This window comes from Sabethes cyaneus, chromosome 3 (assembly GCF_943734655.1).
Source record: "Sabethes cyaneus chromosome 3, idSabCyanKW18_F2, whole genome shotgun sequence".
NCBI classification, from domain to species: domain Eukaryota; kingdom Metazoa; phylum Arthropoda; class Insecta; order Diptera; family Culicidae; genus Sabethes; species Sabethes cyaneus.
In genome coordinates this window covers 52813807-52837825 of record NC_071355.1, presented here as the reverse complement: position 1 = coordinate 52837825, position 24019 = coordinate 52813807, and the positions used below count along the sequence as shown (strand labels likewise).

At 40.1% G+C, this 24019-nt stretch overlaps 1 protein-coding gene and 1 pseudogene across 1 annotated transcript; one reads left to right on the top strand and one right to left on the bottom strand.

Annotated features, from left to right (window-relative positions):
• Nucleotides 1–1819: 1819 nt before the first annotated feature.
• LOC128741741 (uncharacterized) lies at nucleotides 1820–6072 on the bottom strand. The gene is made up of 3 exons (XM_053837741.1): nucleotides 5979–6072; nucleotides 5814–5909; nucleotides 1820–5739 (listed from the first exon to the last, which is right to left on the bottom strand). Exon 3 carries the CDS (start codon nucleotides 5728–5730, stop codon nucleotides 1990–1992), a length of 3741 nt encoding a protein of 1246 aa, XP_053693716.1. The 5' UTR covers nucleotides 5731–5739; nucleotides 5814–5909; nucleotides 5979–6072; the 3' UTR covers nucleotides 1820–1989.
• An 11946-nt stretch (nucleotides 6073–18018) lies between these two features.
• Nucleotides 18019–21856, top strand: LOC128739585 (ATP-dependent zinc metalloprotease YME1L-like; annotated as a pseudogene).
• Nucleotides 21857–24019: the final 2163 nt, after the last annotated feature.

Sequence of the window (24019 nt, the reverse complement as noted above, 5' to 3'; positions counted from 1 at the left end):
CTTCTAGAATACTTGGTCTAATTATCCGCATGACAACGCCTTATACTGCTCACTAGTGCGATCTTCTCTCAAATATTGCTCGTCGGTATGGAATTCACGCTATAACAACGCTGTATACCGCATCGAAAATATCCAACGTAGATTCGTTCGCAATGCTCTACACCAGTGATGGCCAAACACCGGCCCGCGGGCCGCAAGCGGCCCTTTAAGCTGTTTTTTGCGGCCCGCGGGCTGATTTGAGAGATGGAGGACTTATGGGTAACTTTTTTGATGACACAGGGGTCACTCAAATCAGCCATAATGCCTCGTGCATTTTGTAGCTTCAAATGCTTTCCGGTTTAAATCTTGTTGTAATTTCCAGAAAATGGTTGTTATTACCGCATATTTTGCATTTTGTTATGCGCAGGAATGGCGAGAGGAATTTGCGGCCCGCGACATTTATGGGGCGATCTCGTTTGGCCCGCACCTTGCCTATGCCTGGGCACCACTGCTCTCCACCTTCTACCTTGGAGACAACCTATGCAACTCGCTCCTTATGCGGAACGTTGTCAACTTCTTTGACTCGACACACTCCAGCTTCGCCGCGATACCTCCTGCGCAATAACTGTTGCAGATGTTTTAACTGCCCGTATCGACTGCCCAGACATCCTCCAGTTGATCAACGTAAACGCCCCCTCCAGAAGATTAAGGAAGGATAGTTCCAACATTACGTCTGTCCCTCCGACGAACCAACTATGGTGGCAACAGCTCGATTATTGGCTTGCAAAAAGTTTTCAACAGGGTGTCAGCTGTTTTCGACTATCATCTGTTCCGTAACGTACAACGCACAAAAATTATTTTAATATTAAGCAAAGCAAAGCCTTGGGCTTAAACCGTCGTTAGACATTACCCTTCTTTATCGACAGACTTCGTAGCTGGCTGTTAGAGTACAGGAAAATTACGAGGCCAGTGTAACGATCCTACTGACTGTCTCTAGGCAAGCACCGCCTAGCCGAGATTCGAACATACGACTATTGGCTTGTTAAGACCAGCATCGTACCTTAAAGGTAACTGGACGATTCAAATAATATTTTAATATTAAGACGTCTTTTATATCATTAGGAAAACTGTGTCTGTTGATATTATATGTAAATAAATAAAGTACATGTACTGCTTTTTTGTGCATTGGAGAGCCGCTTGAGTGACGAGACGATTTCGGTGCCTCATCGTTATGTGGTTGCATCGCCGGATCGGGAAGACTGAATGTCTTCCATTCAACGAGTCGCTATCGATGTTAAAACTATTCTCCAACTCCTGATCCTTCAATCGAATTGTACGCAATGGAGCCTGCTGACTCCATTTTTGTAGCATTGTAAGGCGGTCGGTGCCAAAAAATTTATAATTTTTTACGTTAAAGCGACCCATTACAAGTACCACGAAAAGCTGGGAAACTGGGAGTCTACCGCATCAGAGTCAGAGCACCGCACAATACGGTAACAACCCCCGGGGAGTAATCTAGAAGCTCTTTTGTTTTTCCTTTTCTAAATGAGCTTTTTTTCTGGTCACACCTAGATATAGATTCCGGAAATAATAAAAACAAAACACAAACGATTAGCACGATCGTATGTAGAGTTAGCGTTTACGGCATTTTTAGACATTTGGCATCAACTAATTCAACCACAATGGTTTGTGCAGATCAAATTTTACTTTTCAGTTCAAGATAGACCGTCCGAAAATTATTATTGTCCAAAACATTGGTACGAAAGAGGTATTTCGTCTTATTGATAACAAACTTTTTTAGATGTATATGAAAAAATATATATTGTATATAAAATGTGTCCATATAAAATATACATCTATCAAATTTTTTAAATAAACTATTGACTGCAATGTCCCTAACGACGTTAATTAAAAAACTTAGTTCCTATCTAAGACTAGCAAGGCACAGTTACATGTTCACTGGAATATATTATAGATAGTTCAGGCCATCTTGACTCTATATATAAGTTTTCATGCATTTTCATGTTTAAAGTGTGATTTTATAAAACAATCTAATTCACTTTTTATTGCAGCAATTTGCATGTTGTTAACTATACAAACGCATTCATTATCTAAGTTTAGTACGGTCCCATTACATGCCCACTGTAATAAATCAGACATAATCTTGATCAACTCCACTCTACGATCTATTAGTAACGATTTTGTATCTCCTTTTACAGCAATGTTTTCGATGAACACTTTAATAATATTCAATTCTTTAATAATTGCACATGTTTCTGCTTCTAAAAACTTTGTTTTTACCCAATCTACAACCTTCTGCAGCAGTCTGCTATTATTATGAAGAACCACCAGCCTCAGATATCCGGCCAGACGACGTTGCACATAGCTCGACAAGGCATTCAACTGATGTTCGCCGGTTTTTACGTCATCGAGCTTAATGAACCACTCCAACACCACGAGAAACGGTTTTCGACAGGCAACTTCCAGAAAATCTTCTTCGTCGTTCTGGAAATCGGTCAGAAAGCGCGTAACAAACGATTCGGGATGCTTTTTTCTGAGGATGCTCAACAGCTGCAGTACCTGGTTTTCACCCATTTGCTTCAGATTGATAAATTCGGATTGCGCCAGACGCGATTTTTTGCTGTTTTTCTGTGGGAATTCTTTGGCTCCAAAGCGAAACCTTATGTCACGTCCAATCTGCTTCGGTAGGCTGTCGTACAGCACTTCAAATACGTTGAAGGCCGAAGCATTGAAGCTGGTGCGTATTAGAGTATAAACTTCGTCTTCTGTGCACTGATTGCTTAGGTACCAGTGAAACTGTTTATGCTTTTCGAAAGGAATACGAATAGTTGGAGGCAATGTAAGTGTACAAGGAGTTTCATTTTCGACTGATATATTTTCTTCACTCAACATTTTTAATGTCGCTGTTGTATGCATCTTACCGATGTGGAAGTCAAGGAATCTTGTAGCAATATTTATTCTTTCCTTGCAGAGGTTTCTCTTCATGTAATTTTTGAATATTTCGTTATCTGTGTGATAGTTCAGTAAGTACATGGTGAGAAAAAAATCTTGATAGATTTCATGAACAAATCCAATTGATGGTTTTTGCTGTACTAATTTATACACTAAATATTTTTTGCAAAGCTTGATTGTGTCTGAATCATGTACGCGCAAGAACATTCTTCGGGCGAGCTGAACATGGCCGTCGGGGAATGCCGCTTTAGCTAATTCCATTGCTTCTTTATGAATATCAATGTATTCAACGAAGTTTTCTAGATATCTAGACAACTTTATGTTAGTAAATCTTTCCACTATGGCACCTATCTCGTATGGTTCAGGAACTGTAAAGTTTGCATGCTGTTCATCATCTGTATAAATCTCCACTATCATATTAATTTGCATGGGAATTCCTAGTAAGGAATCCTTTTGTCGTCGTAAAATTCTTGAATATCTTTCGATTATCGCCCTTGCAGTTTGTTCTTCGATTCCTCGTGTTTTCAGTGTTTCTAGTTGATTTTCCACAGTAAACTCCCCTAAAGTGCAAACGACCGATTCCGGAAGTATTTCCGTTAATGCCTTTTCAAAATGTGGTTTAGTTGTAATGTATAAGTGTGGAAGACCAGCGTCCAAAGCACTTTTAATAATCGTATTTAAATGATTATAAAAGTCGGAAGCAATTTCATCGTAAGCATCAATAAGTAGCATCCACTTTTGCATGTCGATCAATTTTTTTACCAGTAATGTTACTGATTCGTTGCGGTTTTCAACTAATGCGCATATCATATGAAGGATTTTGTCTCCCTTTTTATCCTGTTTTGGATAAAACTGAATGGCTTGATTGCAACTGAGATAAACAATAATTGAATCTTTGTATTTTTCTCTTAGTTTAATTGCTAGATGAATCAATTCGGTTGTTTTTCCCATACCGGTTTTATCGGAAATAATGACAGAGGATGGCCTAGTATTGTCAATGCCAAGTAGATCGATATTTGCGTTCTCTTCTGCTACTTTTTGCTTAATTGATCTAGCTACAAAGTAAGGGTTTGACTCTAGCTTGTCACCTATATACGTTACCCCGGATGTCCTAAAAAGCGATAATACTAATTTATAATTGTTCCTTACAAACAATTCACTTTCGGTAAAAAATTCTTTGACTTTGACGCAAGTACCACCGAAAAAAGAAATCTCCTTTCCATTTACTATGTCTTTAGAAGTTTTTGATAAAAACGAAACATCGAAATCATCACTGTAAACGCTCCATTGATAACATGGCGACGCATCAAATCGTTCATTGACAACGACCAGAATTTGAACATCAACCGACGAAAAATCGAGGCTGATTTCGCTGAACGGTAAGACTGTATCGCAACGAACAACGATGTATTTCAATCCATGTTTGGAAAGCGCACTATAAGCCAAAATAGACAACAAAAGTTGCTTCTCCTTTATGAAACTATTCCAGTCAGGAAAAAATACAAATCGTTTTTCCGCTACTTCAAGATCGTTGTTCAATATAGAAAACACACGAGAAACACTGCATTTCTGATCACACATTGCATCAATATGTAAAAATTTGCACTCCGAGATGCTCTCTCGCAGTTTGCTTAAGGCTGATTTATCAAACTGTAACTTTGCGTCAACTTGTTCTATGATTTCCTTTCGCATCTTTATTAAACTTAGAATAAGTGTTATTTGTTCTTTAGTTATAAATGTGTTAAAAGTGCATTTATCCATAAAAAATTCGAACTGATCGAAGTCAGGATTCAACATTTCTAGCAAAACACTTTTAATGGTTGGCACTTTCGGTACTTCAACATAGAATATAAAGCGATCAAAAAAATCTTTTAAATCCTGCTCTACAGGCACATACTCCTTAACGTTCCAACTATCGTTATTTCCTATTGTAAATGCAGGGTCCACTATTAACTGAAAGACATTATTTTGTAACAATTTATTAAGCTCTTGCAGCGAAAAATTTTTGCTACATTTCGGGGATTTCCTTAATGCTTGTTCAAAAAGTTTTCGAAACAGCAACGTATCTGCTTTCAAACTTTGGTCCCCTCTAAGAAATTCGTCACGAAATGATGATTTATCACCGTTATTGTTAATCACCTCTCTGGCCATAACCCTATAACAGCTTTTGGCTGCCCCCTTTGAGCTCCACTGCTCTTTTCGACTTATTGCTCTAACAAATTTCTCCGCTAACACTGCTAAAGGATGTGTTTGCTCCAGAAAGTTTTCAGCCAGCTTTTGATAGTCCACTATTCGGTAACGTCCGTAGTTCAAATATGACTGCTGGGGTTTTAGTAAATCATAGTCAGTTGGACTGTATTGCTGAAACAGATCGAGTACGTTATCGTGGATCTTAAATGGACACCAGATTATCATTTCATGTAATTTAGTCAAAGGAACTACGGGAGTGGCGTTCCCTACTGGCTTAGTGATTTTTAGGAACGATTTGAAATACTTCAGTACATTTAGCTTCAGCCTGTTCTGATCGTTCGCGAGTGCGTCCATATCGATGAATTTATCGCTTTCCGCTTGCTTTACCTGCAAGCAATACGTAAGACATTTGTCATCCTTAAACGTTGCTTCTATAACCACATCTTCTAACGCCTCATATTCAACTATTTCACTACCGATTTTATAATCGCTTAGCCGGTCATTACCACGCAAAAGAAAATCACAATATAGCAGAGTATACAGCTGATAATCGTAGCCATCGGTGGTATTTTTTCCCTTAGCAGCCATCGGAACTGACTACAATGGAGAATTTTGAAATTAACTAGAATTGACCAACTTGTTATCAGCGAAATTACATATAGAACACTTACCCAATTCACGTTACAAATAATATGAAATGTAAAATACCGGTATGAGTCATCTACCGATGCGTGGCGTTTTGCCGGTTTTCGTTTGCTGCAAATATGCTAAAATTCGAAAGAGTTTCAATCCCTAAAATAAAAGAACGAATAGGTGACGAAAGTACAATAACTTACCTATATAGGCACTTAAACTATGCTGTATTAAATGTACAAAATAATCATCAAAAACGTCCTCCCAACGAATGAATCATGTGCATGTCAATTCTCTCATTGCAAAAATGCAAATTGCATGCTCAAAAATCCAAACTTCTTGTTTACGTTTTCTTGGAGATAAGTCAAACTCGACAGAAACTTTTGCGCAGTCGGTGGTGGTCTGTGGAACTTGCCTCGATATAGGCGAATTCAAGCAAAACTACCCGCTTACCCGCTTGGGCGCTTCCGGCAGAAATCGAAGAAACATCTGGCAGCGAAAAACTTTTTCTGCCAGACATTCTGCCCGATTTCTGGCCACCGTCACCCGTGAAAACTAGCAGAAATGCAACAACCGATTCTGGCAGAAATTTCGCCTAGCGGTTTTGTCAGCCAGATTTCTGTTCGATTTCTGTCAGCCATGACGGACAGAACCGATACTGAAACCGATTCAACCGGTTTGTGTTTTTTACGTAACTTCCCGCTTAGGCGCGTCCGGCAGAAACCGAATAAAAATCTGGCAGCGAAAATCTTTTTCTGCCAGACATTCTGCCGGATTTCTGGCTGCCGTCACCCGTGAAAACTAGCAGAAATGCAACAACCGTTTCGAGCAGAAATGTCGCCTAACGGTTTTGTTTTGATTTTTCTGCCCGAATTCTGCTCGATTTCTGTCAGCCATATCGAACAGAACCGGTGCAGGAACCGGTTCGGCCGATTTTCCTTTTTTGTATTATTTTTCATTATTGCTAATTGCAAGGAAAATTTTATCATCCAAAGTGCGCAATCGTTCATAAAAGTGCTATTTTGGCTTAAATCGTTTCGGTCTCTTCGGCGCACTTATTGCTTGGAATGAAACGAAAAAGTGCGCCGAAGACACCGAAACGATTTAATGCTGGATCGCAGTTTTATGAGCGATTTCGCACTTAGGATGGTACAATTTTCCTTGCAATCAGCAATATTAAAGATAGAATGTCATCATACAAATTACGTTAAACCAAATTTATATTTATTTTTGTAACTTTTATTTACATTATTGTAAGCACACACACACATAAAGCACATAAATAGCGCACAAAAGAATACCGGTACTGGAAACAATTTTCTGAAAAAAGAATTGGTTATAAATGTATCACACTAAACAAAACAAACATTTTTCTGATTAGTTATAGATGCAGATTGTTTGATTTGTTTTGTGTGGCTATACGAACGAAAACTGAAGGTTTGCAAATATAAATTTGTAATTTTCTTACCTAGAATCGGAAACTGCAACGAGCAGCGCGTGTCATCTCTTGTCACTTGTTATGACATAAAGAGAATAGAGCGAAAAACGAAGAAGATGAACCGGTTCTGAATGTCAATTCAGCCGGCGCCATATTGATTCTGTTCGATTTCTGCTAGGCATCCGAAATTTTCGTAAGCGGGTTTTTGATTAAAAAAAGCTGTCATCATTAATAAATACAATACATAGATACATTTGCGCATTTTACACTACTTTATTGTTCATTCTTACGTTCAGCTTATTTTTGTTAGTTTTCGGTGCATTTCAGAAGCTGAAACCAGATGAGCGGGACCTTTGGTCTGAAAACAAAAAGAATGCACGGAGCACGTACGTTATTGGAATCGACCATTTAAAACGTTTCGTGAGGTTTAAAAACAGAAACTAAATCCCTCAGAAACAGGTTGAATATTATTTTCTTACCTGTAATGCAGAACTGCAACATTAGGCAGCATCGTGTGAAACACGTATCTCCCGTTTTAAAATGTCATTTTTGACATACAGAAAAGCGAGCGAAAAACGAAGAAGACGAACCGGTTCTGAATGACAAATTTTGCCGTCGCCATATTGATTCTGTTCGATTTCTGCCGGGCATCCGAATTTTTCCTAAGCGGGGAGAACAGACATCCATTCACGAACAAATTTTTCGGGAATTCTTGGATAAAATTTCAAATTAAAATCACCTAATATGCTAGCGACACCACCATTATAGTTTCCCAACTAAATGATTCTTTTGATTTGCATACTGACAACCTTTGGCTCCTCTGGCGCTATGTATATATGGACTATATGCGTTATGCTAGCGCCAGAAGCTAGCTGTTGTGAGTTTAGCATAGAATTTTATGCGCCTTTAGCGACACCATCACTATGGTTTCCCAACTAATTTGACATAAGTTTTATCCAAGTGGGGACCTTTCGCTTGGATGTCTGTTCTCTGTGGATTCAGCTTTCCCTCCTTTTTTGGAGCGTAGCAGCAGTGGACTGTAGCAGCAAGAAGCGTGCAATAAACAGGTTAATAATTAAATTATACCTGCTTTATCATGTTCCATATTATTCTCTTACCTTTTGCCCGAAACTGCAAAACTGATGAACCACTTTTCTTCAGCCTCAAAGTGTCACATTTGACATAAAGCGAAACGAGCGAAAAATGAAGACTGGTTCTGTTCGATTTCTGCCAGGCATCCGACTTTTTCGTAAGCGGGAATTGGCTAGGGTGACCATATCGATCCAACTAAAAATCAGGACATTTTTTGTCCAAACATGCCGATGAATATTTACTTACCTACTTAAGTATCTTGCCGTCCTAAGTCAACGCCTGTTGAAGAACGTTTCGCCAGTCAACTCGGCTGTGGGCAACTGCTCTCCAATTCCTCGGACACCGAGTACTCTCCGCCCGATCTCCACCTGGTCTAACCACTTTGCTCGCTGCGCTCCTGCTCGTCTTCTTCCTACTGGATTTGAGACAAACACCTTCTTTGCAGGGTAGTTGTCCGGCATTCTTGCAACATGCCCTGCCCATCATATCCGTCCAGCTTTAGCCACCTTTTGAGATACTGGGTTCGCTATAGAGCTGTGCCAATTTATGCATCCTCCACCTCCATGCTCTGTTTTCCTGTACGCCGCCGAAGATCGTTCTTAGTACTCGTATTCCGAAAACTCCGAGTTGTAACTGACGGGGTCGTAACTACCCAGCACTTACGACATCCCCTGAAACAAACCTCAGGGACTGCAAACATTCGCGACTTATTGTCAAGAAAACACCTGAAAACCTTCTGCTTAAACTGTTCTCTTTATTAACGGCTTTCCCTCGGTAACTCCTACCGTTTGACATTTAGGGGTTTCACTTCCGGCGGAGTTACTGACCGGGATCCGTTTGCGGTCAGGTCGATAACTTTTGGCACGGAGCTTGATGGTCTACTCTCGGCTTTCCGGCTGCGGACGCACTTGGGGCTCTGAATAAGCGCTATGGCGACGACGCGGCGTAACTATGCGATGGCGTCGTAGGCAGGGACGCTCCTTCAGCTTCAAGATTGACCGATGTGGTGGTAACGGCGGATGTGAGGACCAAATTCGGTTGATAACCGTCAGGTAAACGCAAGCAACTCAGGGGCCCTAAGAGCGAGATGGTTTGTTTAGCGTCGAGTTTTGGAGCGGTCATGGTCGGGAATATGCCGTAAGAATTAGTTTTGTCTTCACTGTCCCAGTTTAACTTCGGACAGGGTAATGGTTGAAGCAATCTTTTGTCCAACGACCTATGACCTTTTCGAGCTAAAACCTCCACTGTCTATCGCTTATCGTTTTCTTGACTCTTTGTCGCCACCCGCAATCCATGTTAGGTTTGCTCCATTTTCTGCCACCTGGTAGTGGGTGGGTGGAAGCCGTTGACGTATGGCTGCGTACACGTCATCGGGGAAAGCTGTTCGCAATAGAGAGTTCCAACTATTCTCTTGACAATTTATTGCGGGACATTCATAAAATATTTTGCACGCGTGACAGTCTCCTAAACCTTGGGCAGAGACTAAGCCGACGGTTACAGAGTACTCGCAGGTCATCCTCGAGCATTGTCCAAGTTTCATACCCGTAAAACAACCGGTCTAATAAGCGTCTTGTCTATGTACGGGGACTTAGTCTGCTCGACTGCAATTGCTTATGAAGCCCATAGTAAGCACGACTTCCGCTGTTAATACCGCCTCCGAATCTCACGACAAGTATCATTGTCTGCCGTTACCAATGACCCAAGGTAGACAAATTAGTTGACTACCCAAACTCATCGCCGTCGGCCTATGAAGATTTAGATTCGATAAATCGACCAACCTAACCTTCCACTCCTTGTGTTTAGATGTACAATTCTCACAACAATGCTAGACAAATATGATCGTTATGATGTACCACTCCATCCATACAGATAACCAAATTAAACTCTATTGTGGAGCCAAATTCTTTCTTGTATAAATGCTATGGTGAGTTTCAGTGAGCCAGCTAAACCTAACTACCGTCGAAATGATACCGAAAATCAAATGAAAGGCCCCCAAATATCCTGGCAAGCTCCAGAAAAACATCAAATAGGAGACCAAAAACGAATAAGGCATACCATACGGACCCGGGGTTGCTCATGCTATATCAAGAGCTTTTCTCCATTGTCGACACTCGCAAGTCATCTGCAATCTGGTCGAGCTACACAGCACGTAAGACCCCTCTTTTTCTAGAGTCGCTGGTGCATTTTTGCGACATGGCTGGTCCACCGAAGCATCCCGATTTTCACCACGTGTACGAAGGGAATCATATGCCTGCGCCATTCTCTGCTTTCTACTTGTACTACGCCAAAAACAGTCCGCAACACCTTTCGTACAAATACACGTCTATCTTCCATAAGCAAAGCTGCACAAATCTTGCGGAGTGAAAAGAAAGTCCGAATTCCACCTTAAATGCATTGTTGAATCTCCTTAGCTGCATTATTAGCGGTCTCCCTAAATATTTGGTTTGCGGCGCATTGATTTTTTACCCAATCCTCTTAACCTCCGTTTTTGGACTAGCGTGGATTGTAATGAAGTAGTAATGATATCAAACAGTTGAATCAATATATATAGAATGCCAGTGTCGCTGCAGTGCTCGTGGTAAACATCCCACATTTGAAAATTACGTATTTACACTGTATGCGCATATGTGTGAGTGATCGATTCGAAACGGGAATCTGATTGTCAATCTAAAAAGGCAACCCAATAAAAAATCCTTCTGCTTTTCCGTAAATCACGTAGGATAAATCACCCGATTTGGTCGTTTTGGGGTATTTCGTCGGCAGGAAAATTTTCTATTGGGCAATTTGACAATGTAGTTCCCGTATCCAAGACACGAACCAGCAACATGTTTGCCACCAAAATATCCATGAAACACCAGCGACACTGGCATTCTATATATATTGATTATACTTATCAAACTCGTCTACAAAGACAAGGAGTTGGCTACTTTTGCTGAAGTTCGTCTCATTCGTTCCGATGCACGCTCGTCAGATCAATCACACTTCCAATAACAATGCTAAACAAACAGTCTAAAGGACAATTGGGTCCTAAAATTTGTGATAAAAAGATGATTTTTTTAGAAGGAACGATAAAGCTTCCCATTATGACTACCAGAGTATAGTTTTTTCTTTTTTAAAAAGATGCAGAGCACTAAAAAATTAAAAAACAAAAATATTGTAATTTATTCTCCCTTGACATTAGAGATCTTCCTTGACATAACGAAAATAACACGTTTCTGGCAACAATGATAACTTTTTCTCACTGGCAACTCTGGTTTGACATTAGAGCAGCTGATCGTTTTGACAGTTACAGCTTCGCAGTTGTCTCTTGTGCTTGTCTGCGTTTTGCTGGTCGTGAGGAAGTGGAACATCAAATTTGTACTAGTTATCGGATAAAAGTTTTGATTCGGGCAATGTATTCCAATCCATCGATTCACGGTGCTAGACTTTGTCCAAATCTAGTTTGCGCTAAGAATGACTAAACGATGTCAAACTGATGGCCAACAGTATCCCGCTTAGGCGCGTCCAGCAGAAATCGAACTAAAATCTGGCAGCGAAAAACTTTTTCTGCCAGGCATTCTGCCGGATTTCTGGCCACCGTCACCCGTGAAAACTAGCAGAAATGCAACAACCGATTCTGGCAGAAATTTCGCCTGACGGTTTTGTCAGCCAGATTTTTGTTCGATTTCTGCCAGCCATGACGGACAGAACCGATACCGAAACCGATTCAACCGGTTTGTGTTTTTTGCGTAACTTTTTGATTGAAAAAAGCTGTCATCAATAATAAATACAATACAATACATAGATACATTTGCGCATTTTACACTACTTTATTGTTCATTCTTACGTTCAGCTTATTTTTGTTAGTTTTCGGTGCATTTCAGAAGCTGAAACTAGATGAGCGGGACCTTTGGTCTGAAAACAAAAAGAATGCACGGAGCACGCACGTTATTGGAATCGACCATTTAAAACGTTTCGTGAGGCTTTAAAAACAGAAACTAAATCCCTCAGAAACACGTTGAATATTATTTTCTTACCTGTAATGCAGAACTGCAACATTAGGCAGCATCGTGTGAAACACGTATCTCCCGTTTAAAAATGTCATTTTTGACATACAGAAAAGCGAGCGAAAAACGAAGAAGACGAACCGGTTCTGAATGTCAAATTTTGCCGGCGCCATATTGATTCTGTTCGATTTCTGCCGGGCATCCGAATTTTTCCTAAGCGGGATAATCTCGGTACAATCGACCCCGCAGAACAGTATGCAAAAAAACGCCAACCGAAACTGGCACCGTATTTTCAATCAGATTGGTATGTTCTGCTACGCCGATGTGAATCAGCAGTAGGGCGAACGGCAGAACAAAAATTTCTGTGCGTTTCTAACCAAACACGGTCGCATCTCCATGGCGGGTGTTGCATCCGAAAACTGAAGCCATCCACGCTGCGACCAAGTGCAGTCACTACGCTTATTGCTGATTTTGACAAAGACCTTAATTAAACTGAGATGACCGGAACCGGAAAATGAGCTGTAAACTCAGAAAATGTTTTAGGTCGCGATTGCCAAGCCATTTCCTGACTTTGCAACTTTTGACTTTTTGACATCATTGACTTTTTGATCACATGAGCGTGAAGGTAAACAAAAAGTTTTCCGTGACATTTCAAGACATACTATGGTTTCTTTTTATAATTCGTGTTGTCTAGACACCGCTTGACACAACCATGCACAACTATAGTTTGTCTATATAAGGTTGCCCAAATGTTTATTTTTTGTTCAAAATTTCACAAAATTAAAAAAAAAGATTTTTAACGGCAATAGCCTAAAAATATAAAATTGAATATCAAAATATGTGTTTCTAACCCTAACCTCATCGATTCAAGCTAAAAACGACATAGGGCTTTAGGACCCAATTCGAAAGGAGACAACCGCGTTAGTTGGTCTGATGGATAACCGTTCTTGTGCACTAACTGCCATAGCTCTTCACGTTTAACTGTATCGTATGCTGCCTTGGAATCCACGTCAATATTAACCGTGGGCATGTTGTACTCCTGACAACTCTGGAGAAATTGTCAAAGTGAGAAAATTTGACCCGTAGTAGCACGGCCTCTCGTAAAGCTCGGCTGGTACTGCCCACGAAATTTCTTGCTATTGTAGAAAGACGCCGCAACAAAATCTGAGAGCACTTTGTATTCCGTCGGTAGGTTTGAACGCACAGTTACTGCCCAAGCAGCACTTGCAACATCTTCCATGTTACTATTAAGTCTTGTTTAAATTGCTAAAAACTTCACCGGTTACAGTATTGAAACACGCAACAAATAAGCAACTTCAAGTTATTAATACGTTGGATTCAGGTTATCCAATACTTAATACTGGCTGTCACAAATATATTAGTCTATATCTAGTAACATGAAACTTCATCGCAACATCGTGTTATTATAATGTCATTGCTAAACAATAATGTCACATGATGTTGCATCATGTTGATTACGGCATATTTTTAAATAAAATGTAACCAAACAAATACAATCAATGTAATATCATATTCCGCCATATTTTTATGAAAAAATATTTTTCTACGAAGAAATGTTTTTATTTTAACAATAATTACACGAACATTCATCAGGAATCCATGGCATTTACTAAAATATTATTTGATTACAGTATCTAGATCGATTTTACACCGCATTTTTCCATCGTAAACGAATTCTTAATCTGGCTGGTTTAATTCTTTAAACTTGAAAATAACAAATCAATAACTTTCACGAGGCGCAGCAAATAATACAAAGCAAAATTATATTTTGCACGATAAATTTTGTATGGCATGAAGATTAGCTCATAATAGGCTCAAAAAACTAAAGTTTTGTTTCGTATTAAGGATATAAAAGTAAATTATTTTCGTCTTGGAGACCAGAGAGGAAATTTGTTTCCCGTTTTCCGCTAAACATTCGCGATTACGAAGTTGCCCATAATTGTTTGGTTTTTGTGCGAGGAAAAAAGAGAAAGTTTTTTTGTTTTTGTTTTCACGCAAGTTTTGACAACGCGACATATAGGATTTCGTGTTAGTGTGAACAGACTTAAAATCTCTTTTAGTATCGTAGTCGCAAGTTTTGACAACGCAACATAGGATTTCGTGTGAGTGCGAACGGGCTTAAATCTCTTTTAGTATCGTAGTCGCGAATATCTGCTTGTATTTAGATAACGCGCATTGGCCTTGCCAGCGTTGAAAGAGATTTCGTAGGCTGTTCGCACTTACAGGAAATCTCGTGCCGAACTGTCAACGCGTGAGTGTTGACAAAAGCAAAAATACTTCCCTTTCTTTTTTTCTCACGCAAAACCCTGAACAATATCAGCAACGCTGGCAAGGCCAATTAGGTTTTGTGCAGCTAACTGGCACCTTTATCTCATTTGCTTTGCGTTGACGAGAGCTAACATCAGGCGGACTCAGGAGCAGGGATGCCACATATAATTCTGTGTTTTTTGATGAAAAAATCTGACAATCTGTACGGCGAGGAAAAATATCTGTGCAAAAATCTGTCCAATGCAAAACAATGAGAGTGAAAGAGATAGAGAGTCATTTTGCTGGCTATTTTCGTCTCTTTCACTCTCATGTAAAAGCTCAAAAACCTGTTTAATCTGTGTAATTTGGCGAAAATCTGTATTCTGTGCATACAGATTCTGTACAGGCGATTTCTTTCAAATATCTGTTAAACACAGAATAATCTGTGCATGTGGCAACCCTGCTCAGGAGTCGTGGGCCCCACTGACAGCTGAAGAGCTAACTTGTGTGAAGAGTGGCGAATATATGATTTCTCGTTTACGCTAACATGTTGGCATCGAAAACATGGGTGCCTGCCAGCTACTTGGTTTTGTGCGAGAAAAAAAGAGAAGGAAGTATTTTTGTTTTCACGCAAGGTTTGACAACGCGGCATAGAATTTCGTGGGAGTGCGAACAGGCTTAAAATCTCTTTTGGTATCGTAGTCACGAATGGATAGATAACGCGCATTGATGTTCCATAAAACATCTGTGTAATAATTGGTTGCATATAGGCTCCACCTCTTGCGCTTTTTCAATCACATAACAGTTCGATAAAGGTAACTGATGCGAACTTTGACCATATTTGAATGATTCAACTATAGTTGCGTAACCCTTCATGCAACAATCGATGCTGCTTGGGTGGTACTATTCAGGGTGTATCCGCATCCCGTAGGGAACGCATATTGATGATATTTGAGAAAAATCAGCCATCGTTGAGAACTAAACAGATTAGGCTCAATACCCGTTGGCCAGGTGATCCCAAGGGGGGGCTTGTGGTTAGCTTTGCTTGGAAAAAAGTGCTTTCGATCATCATGCCTCGAAAAGCTGCAAAGTTGTCGTTCGTGTCGGTGTGTAGCAGGGATGCCAGGTGATTTTTTGTACAGTCTTCACAAATCAAGAAAAATGTCTTCATTTGTCTTCTTCCGGCTTTCCAGATTTTTTTCCCATTTGAATTGCATGGTGAAGACATGTCTTCAAGTGAAGACATTTCAAAATAAAAGTCTTCTTTGTAACAAAAATGTCTTCAAAATGAAGACATGTCTTCACTTCTGGCATCTCTGGTGTGTAGACAATAGACCAAATCAAGGTGACGTCATCTGGCAGATACTGGCGCCCTTGTTTATAAACAGACCGCAGAGCCCAAAAAAGTTTCAGCTGTTTAAACGGCAAGTTTGTTGTTTAAACCGAGTTTAAACAGCATTAGGACTAAATTTAAAAGCTATTATGCCTGTAAAATGTTAAAACACAAGCTACATTCGCTATAAACGGAAAAGAAAGTTTTCCAAAATGTAGACAAGGGCGCCAGTATCTGTCAATTGACGGTATGATGATTTGGTCTATAGACGCGTTCATAACCCCGATGACGATCTTGATCAGAGATGCCATATTTTCTAAAAAAAATGTCTGGAACTGCTCGAAAACCGAAAAAATCGAGCAGTTTTCCGGCTACTCGAATTTTCTGGTTTAAAAATAATCTGCGAAAATCTGCACACTTTTTTAGGAATCTGTGAAAATTTAAAGAGCTTCGAACAAAAATCTGCACCAAAACAATAAAAGTCATAAAAACTAAAATCGAATAAAATTTTGAGGTGTTAGACGATATTCTATCAGTGGCTTTAGGAATGCTTATTCGCATATCACTTTTCCTTTCTCTAGCAAATCTACAGCTAATCACGTGCTCCCAAAGATTGCATGGGGAATCTGTAGGGTTTCATCCACAAAACGTGGACGCATTGGATGAAAAATATGTTAATCTTGCAGTAAGAAGGCAAGCCGCCGCCGCCCATCGACATCTACTGCCATCACCCACCACCCACCACCTACCAAACCACCATCTGCTACCCGTAAATAGTTTAGAAGATCATTGGTAAATTCAAACAAAAATTGTAATTAAAATGAAGTCAACAACCTCACGAACTAGATATTAAGTAGTTAAGCACTTCCTTAAAAGAGCATGTCGCTCACTGGAAAGTGCACACCACTGTATTCAATTTGAAAAGATTGAAGGTTTTGTGCCTGTCGGAGAGGAGGCTTAAAAGGAGTTTCACTCCAACGGGCTTTCCTTCACTAGCGAAAATAAAATTAAAAAAAAAAAACTGAAAATATCTGCAATATGATCTGCAAGATCGTTTCAAAAATCCGAATTTGCAGACAAATCTGCAAGTCTGGTATCCCTGATCTTGATGCTCCATGAAGATCAACTGTCGCACGTCTCGTCGTCGGGCCTATACAGCAGTTTAAACAGTTGCAAGTATCCAGCTTTTTACGAGCCATAATGGCGGACGTGTTCGTAATATTTGGACAGCATTTTTGACATTTCCCTAATACATCGCACGTTTTCTTTCCGCGCGTTCACGGTAAAACTAAAGGAATGTGCGGAAAGAAAACGTGCGATGTATTAGGGAAATGTCAAAAATGCTGTTCAAATATTACGAACACGGCCGCCATTATGGCTCGTAAAAAGCTGGATATGCTACATTTAGAGTGACTATATACAGAGTGGCGACAATGTCAAAATTGGAATGATAATTATCTGTCAGTGTCATTCCAATCGAGCAGACGGCCTATCCAACGCGTATGCAGGAAAGAGAAAGAAAAACCTTGGAAAAACCCGACCCCCCGGCACGTCGCCATTTTTCTGTGACTGAAACTGAAACGTCAAAAACACTGGGCGGGAAATCACTTCATAGAAAATCAATGCGACGGCCATTGTTGTTTGGGGTACAATAGTGAGGGGTCCAACTTAATGGGGGTACTGTCAAACTCTGTAGACCAAGATAGCGATGTCGAGGAGGTGGAAAAACCGCATTGCATTTGGGATGACTTGTCGCCACTCTGTAAATAGTCACTCTAGCTACATTTACGAAACTGAGAATGTACACTGAAACCAAAATGCACGCTCTTTTGAAGTGTTTTGGCATATGGATTTTGAAATAGCACTACACCATGATTCCAAGAACGTTTCTCTTCAGACTCTGAAATAATTCACTTTCACTTTAAGTGATCCTGCACATAAATCATGAATCAACGGGAAGCATTTTTGTTACATATTTTTTTAACATCACTTTAAAGTGAAATTCATTTGGATTCACCCCACTGGTTTTTTACAGTGATTTTCAAGTGTGAAACACTTTCGATCCATTTGTTTTGTTTTATAATGTCAAGTGACGTTTATATTGACGATCACGACACGATAGTAAAATGGCGTTAGCGAGCAAACAAACGCAGTCATGTGTGCTCGCTATTCGCTTTGGTTTTCAAACAAAATTATTGCATTTAGAACAGATCTTTTGTTCGAGAAGTGTTGACCAGCGTCGTAAGTAGCAGAAACCGAGTGAATCATGTTAATAGTAAATAAACATCACCACTAATATCACTTTCAGAAAGCAGCATAAAAATCATCCGTCTACCAAACATGGAAAGGAAACTGCCTCCTTGGCGCAGCAAGATTTTGTACCTCGAATCAAGTAATCACTTGTTCAGTTGTACGTCGATAGCTTTCGACAGTTCATGGACCAGCCACTGCGTCAAACCATGCGAAACCAGACACCGCCAGTCGGGCCGAATTGAAATTGCCTCGTCGGATTGAGCGCAGTTTGCTCAAGCACTTCAGCAGCATTCAAATTGTGGCAAGCCACCGCGATGACGTGTCGTGGAGTTTACAGCTCTCATCTAAGGCTCGTCGTGGCAAGGGAGCCGGTCAGCAAACGGAAACCGTGTTCTTCAATGGACAGGTGGTTCAAAATATAATGCGTGGTTTGCTGGCTCAGCGAGTGCCATGTCACTGCTGCAACAACGAGATTTCAAGACTGCGATCAAACAGTGCCGAGCACAAATGGCTTGTTCACCCGTGTGAAGGATACAATAGGTAAAAGCATGTGGTATAATATTCATAACGAAAGAAACTCAATTTATGTTCTTTTTTAGCTACTCCGATCGCACCGCAAATCTCCCATAAATATGAGCCCGTTCCGTTTAATGTTCAAACCATCATCTCTCAGCAGTATACTGAACCATTCAATAAGCTTTTAAGGTTAACGATCCGGCGATAGCGGAGGAACAACGATAACGCTTGAAGGTTGCTTTCGCTGAGGATTATCTAACTGCCACACACCCGGATCACATCAATCGGTCGGGAAAAGCGACGCGATATCTCAAAGTTCTCCAGCAACTGCTTATCATCGTCGTGTTCATCGGAATTTTCATCAGCTTGTTTGTCTCGACCAACGGGTCCGTCTTCACGTCTACTATCTGCTACGCTTCGCTAAGTAAGTTCAAATTATTTCGATACTTTTTTTTGCTCGTTTAATGATGAACCGGGGACAGTAATTTTTGGCAAACGCGTTTATTCTTTTCAGTAGAGTACAAATCGGTAACCAGGTCGAGGTGGATCTCGAATACTCCTCGGTTGCTTTCACGGATGTCAAGGGTTGCGAGGCGCGACGAAGCAAAACAGGAGCTGAAGGAGGTCGTTGAGTTTCTTAAGAATCCAGATAAATTCAGCAACCTCGGCGGAAAGCTATCGGAGGGCGTAAAGGTGGTACCACCCGGTGCCGGCAAAACACTGCTAGCTAGGGTAGTGGCCGGTGAAGCGGGCGTTCCATTTTTCCACGCTACCGGGCCCGAATTCGATGAGGTACTGGTCGGTCAGGGGGCCAGACGAGTGCGAGATTTATTCAGTGAATAATTCGAAAATATTAGATCTCGTTTAATTTAAAATACAGAAGCAGCGAAGGAACACGCATCTTTCGTTATTTGATGAAATCGATTCTGTCGAGGCAAAGCGAACTAATTGAGTCTTGCATCCGTACGCAAACCAGACCATCAATAAATTGCTGTCGGAAATTGATGGTTTTCATCAAAACGAGGAAGTTATCGTGCTGGAGGCAACCAATTGGCGGGATTATTTTAATCAGGCTTCGCTAAGACCTGACCGGTTTGATGTTGAAGTGGTTGTGCTTACCCCGGACTATATCAGTCGAAAGAAAATTCTCACCTACTACTATCTGAATAAAATTTTGTGCAAGAAAATTAACGTATTCCAACTGGCGAGAGGAACGACTGGCTTACCGGGGCCGATATTAAAAATTTAGTTAATCAAGCTGCACTACGTTAAGTACTAGCTTGTATTTATTGCTTTTTTGACGAGTATAGACGTGAGTGGTAAATGTTTCAGAGCTGCCATCGATGGCGCGGAAGTTGTTTTTATGAAGCATTAAGAAAATGCAAGAGAAAAGGTATACCGTCGATTCGGGCGAAATTGATCAGTCGGGTGAAATTGATCACCTTGGACAAACGAGTAAAAAACTCTTTATTCTACGTTTATACTGATTCATAAAGCTGAATATGCACCCATCCATATAAAGATTGAGTTACAGGTCAAAGTCACTTGGCTTTCAGCAAGATTGATCTTGGAAATGGCTTTATTTTTTAAAATTTACTATTTTGATCGAATCGCAATTTTCAACATGCCCGATAAAACTCCTTGCTGTTAACACAAATTTCGTTGCAGAAGGAAATTTTAATAGAACTAATTCGATTCTCTAATTATCTGGCTGTGCTTTGATAATTTCCATGAATAAAATAATGCGACAGAAATTGTTTAATTTGACCTTTTACGAAATAAAACGATTGATAACATCATGAACTGAGGCAACATAGATTTCTAGATCGCTATGGGTGCGAAATGGAGCTGCCACCTGCGAAAGTTTATTCTTTCTGTGAAGCAGAATGGAGATTTATAAAAGGGTGCAAAAGACAGACAATACTTCGCACAAATTTTACAAACGCTCCATATGGCAGTTGCATGAGAGTGCAAGAGATCGGTTTGTGCTTACATAGCGAAATGCAACTACACATTCAAAGAGACAGTCAAGCTCCCGTATATGAGGAAAATTAAATTATTTGTTTCACTAGATTGGTGAAGATTGTATAGGAAAATCGAACTTTTACACATATATACAGTAATGTTTAAACAAAAACAAACGATTACGATGCTAAAATTGGCTTAATATCTTTTCTATCGTTCTTATTTATTTAGCAGATGCATCAACCATGCTAATGTAGAGCTGACTGTTTGATTTTTGTGCTAGTTGCTGTACGCGACATTGTTGCCTACATGCAGGCAATATCTCGATTGCGCCAGATTTTATACTGCACGTTATCTTATTGCCGTCAGAGCGTATGGTTTAATAGCAATATCGTCTTGATTTCTACGTGATCAATTTCACCCGTTGTTTGTAAATTTTCAATTTCACGATTACATTAAGTTTTATCTAAAATAAAATTATTTATATAAGATATAGATGATACTGTCGTGTAGCCAGCACTACAGTACTTATTTTAAAATTGAATCATCTTCCTTAATATGTTTCTATTCAAAGATATTTGAAAAATACTCGAAAAAGTGATCAATTTCACCCGAATTCACGGTACATATGGGCCGAAACATAAATCTCGTTTACCAGATGAAGAAGCAAAAAAAATACGGCATATCATGAAGCCGGACATTCTATAGTTGCCTACTATATAAAGGTATCAATCATCTAATGAAGACGCGTTTTACAAGAGGTAAACACTTTTCGATAAATTTAATTTCAGGAAGGCATCCTCTGCACAAGGTGACAATCATGCCACGCGGACCATCGCTGGGGCATACTGCGTACATCCCGGAAAAAGAACGTTATCATGTCACCAAACACCAACTACTGGCTATGATGGACACCATAATGGGTGGCAGAGCAGCGGAGGAATTGATTTGGAATGATTGATTAGGTTTGCGTACGATCGAATCGTCGAAGGAATTCGGTGCACCGTCGGATATGCTCTTGTAATCCACGATCGGAAGCGTGGCGGATGTTGACATAAAGAAAATTCTTAACGATAGTTATGAACGGGCAAATCCATTTTGAAGCAGCATGCTAAGAAACACAAGACACTGGCAGAAGCGCTGCTTAAGTACGAAACACTCGACGCCGAGGACATCAAGGCAATTCTCGGCGGTGAAAAACCCGTTACCGAAGACTACCCAGCCGATTGAACAATACGTCCTGCATTGTTATTCCGTAACAAAAATATAATGCGAAAATAAGGGTTGAATCTTATCGTGATTGTGTATAAGCAAACACTTTGCCATACTTAGCGTACTAATGGTTGATAAATCAGCGAAAATGGCAGAGTTAGTCTGGGAGTCAGTGCATAATTTAATCCACGCTTCGTGTTTCCGATAAGCAGCAAAAAACTAAATCTTTTAAAGGATTATTACGAAATGGTCTATTAACTATTGAGTAAAAACATATACACTAATTGGCAAGAAAATACATCCGACTAAGCTGAAAACAAACTTGCAAGGTTGTAAAAAATCGTACTTTTAGGTAATGAAGTCTGAACGTTAAAGTTTGTATCTGTAGGTGGCATCCACGACAAATGTTTAGTTATAAGTAGCAAACTTGCTTATTCAGACCAGCAAAGCGTGAGGTACATCTATAATCTATACCTATAAAGAAGGATTTCTGTCTGTCTGTCTGTCTGTCTGTCTGTCTGTCTGTCTGTCTGTCTGTCTGTCTGTCTGTCTGTCTGTCTGTCCTGTGTTCCTTATAGAATCAAAAACTACTGAACCAATCGGCGTGAAAATTTGCATGTAGAGGTTTTTGGGGCCAGGAAAGGTTTTAGTGATGGTTAGAGACCCCTCCCCCCACTAAGAGGGGGGGGCTCCCATACAAATGAAACACAAATTTCTGCATAACTCGAGAACTAATCAAGCAAATAGAACCAAATTTGGCATGTGGGTGTTTTCGGTGACAAGAATTTATTCTAGGGTAATTTGAGACCCCTCCCCTCTTTATAAGGGGAATTATAACTCCTCTCCCCTTTAAGAGGGGGGGTTTCCATACAAATTTCCTCATAACTCGAGAACTAATCAAGCAAATGGAACCAAATTTGGCATGTGAAAGTTTTCGAGGGCAAGAAAATTTTCTATGTTGAATTAGGACCCCTCCTCACTTTAAGAGGGGGGGCTCCTGTACAAATGAAATTTCAATTTCCTCATAACTCGAGAACTAATCAAGCAAATGGAACCAAAATTGGCATGTGTGTGTTTTTGGAGACAATTTTTTTTTTCTATGATGAATTGGGACCCCTCCCACTTTAAGTGGGGGGGAGGGCTCCTATACAAACGAAATACAAATTTCCTTATAACTCGAGAGCTAATCCAGCAAATGGAACCAAATTTGGCATGTAGGTGTTTTTGGAGGCAAGAATTTTTTCTATGATGAATAAGAACCTCTCCCCACTTTAGGAGGGGGGGCTCCTATACAAATGAAATACAAATTTCCTCATAACTCGAGAACTAATCAAGCAAATAGAACCAAATTTGGCATGTGGGTGTTTTCGGTGACAAGAATTTATTCTATGGTAAATTGAGACCCCTCCCTCTTTATAAGGGGAATTGTAACTCCTCTCCTCTTTAAGAGGGGGGGCTTCCATACAAATTTCCTCATAACTCGAAAACTAATCAAGCAAATGGAACCAAATTTGGCATGTGAAGGTTTTCGAGGGCAGGAAAATTTTCTACGGTGAATTAGGACCCCTCCCCACTCTAAGAGGGGGGGCTCCTGTACAAATGAAATACAAATTTCCTCCTAACTCGAGAACTAATCAAGCAAATAGAACAACATTTGGCATGTGGGTGTTTTTTTTGGTGACAAGAATTTATTCTATGGTGAATTGAGACTCCTCCCCTCTTTATAAGAGGAATTATAACTCCTCTCCCCTTTAAGAGGGGGGGCTTCCATACAAACTTCCTCATAACTCGAGAACTAATCAAGCAAATGCAACCAAATTTGGCATGTGAAGGTTTTCGAGAGCAAGAAAATTTTCTATGGTGAATTAGGACCCCTCCCCACTTTAAGAGGAGGGGCTCCTGTACAAATGAAATACAAATTTCCTCATAACTCGAGAACTAATCAAGCGAATTGAACCAAATTTGGCATATGTGTGTTTTTGGAGACAATTTTTTTTTCAATGATGAATTGAGACCCCTCCCCACTTTAGGAGGGGGGGTCCTATACAAACGAAATACAAATTTCCTCATAACTCGAGAACTAATCCAGCAAATGGAACCAAATTTGGCGTGTAGGTGTTTTTGGAGGCAAGAATTTTTTCTGTGATGAATTAGGACCTCTTCCCACATTAGGAGGGGGGG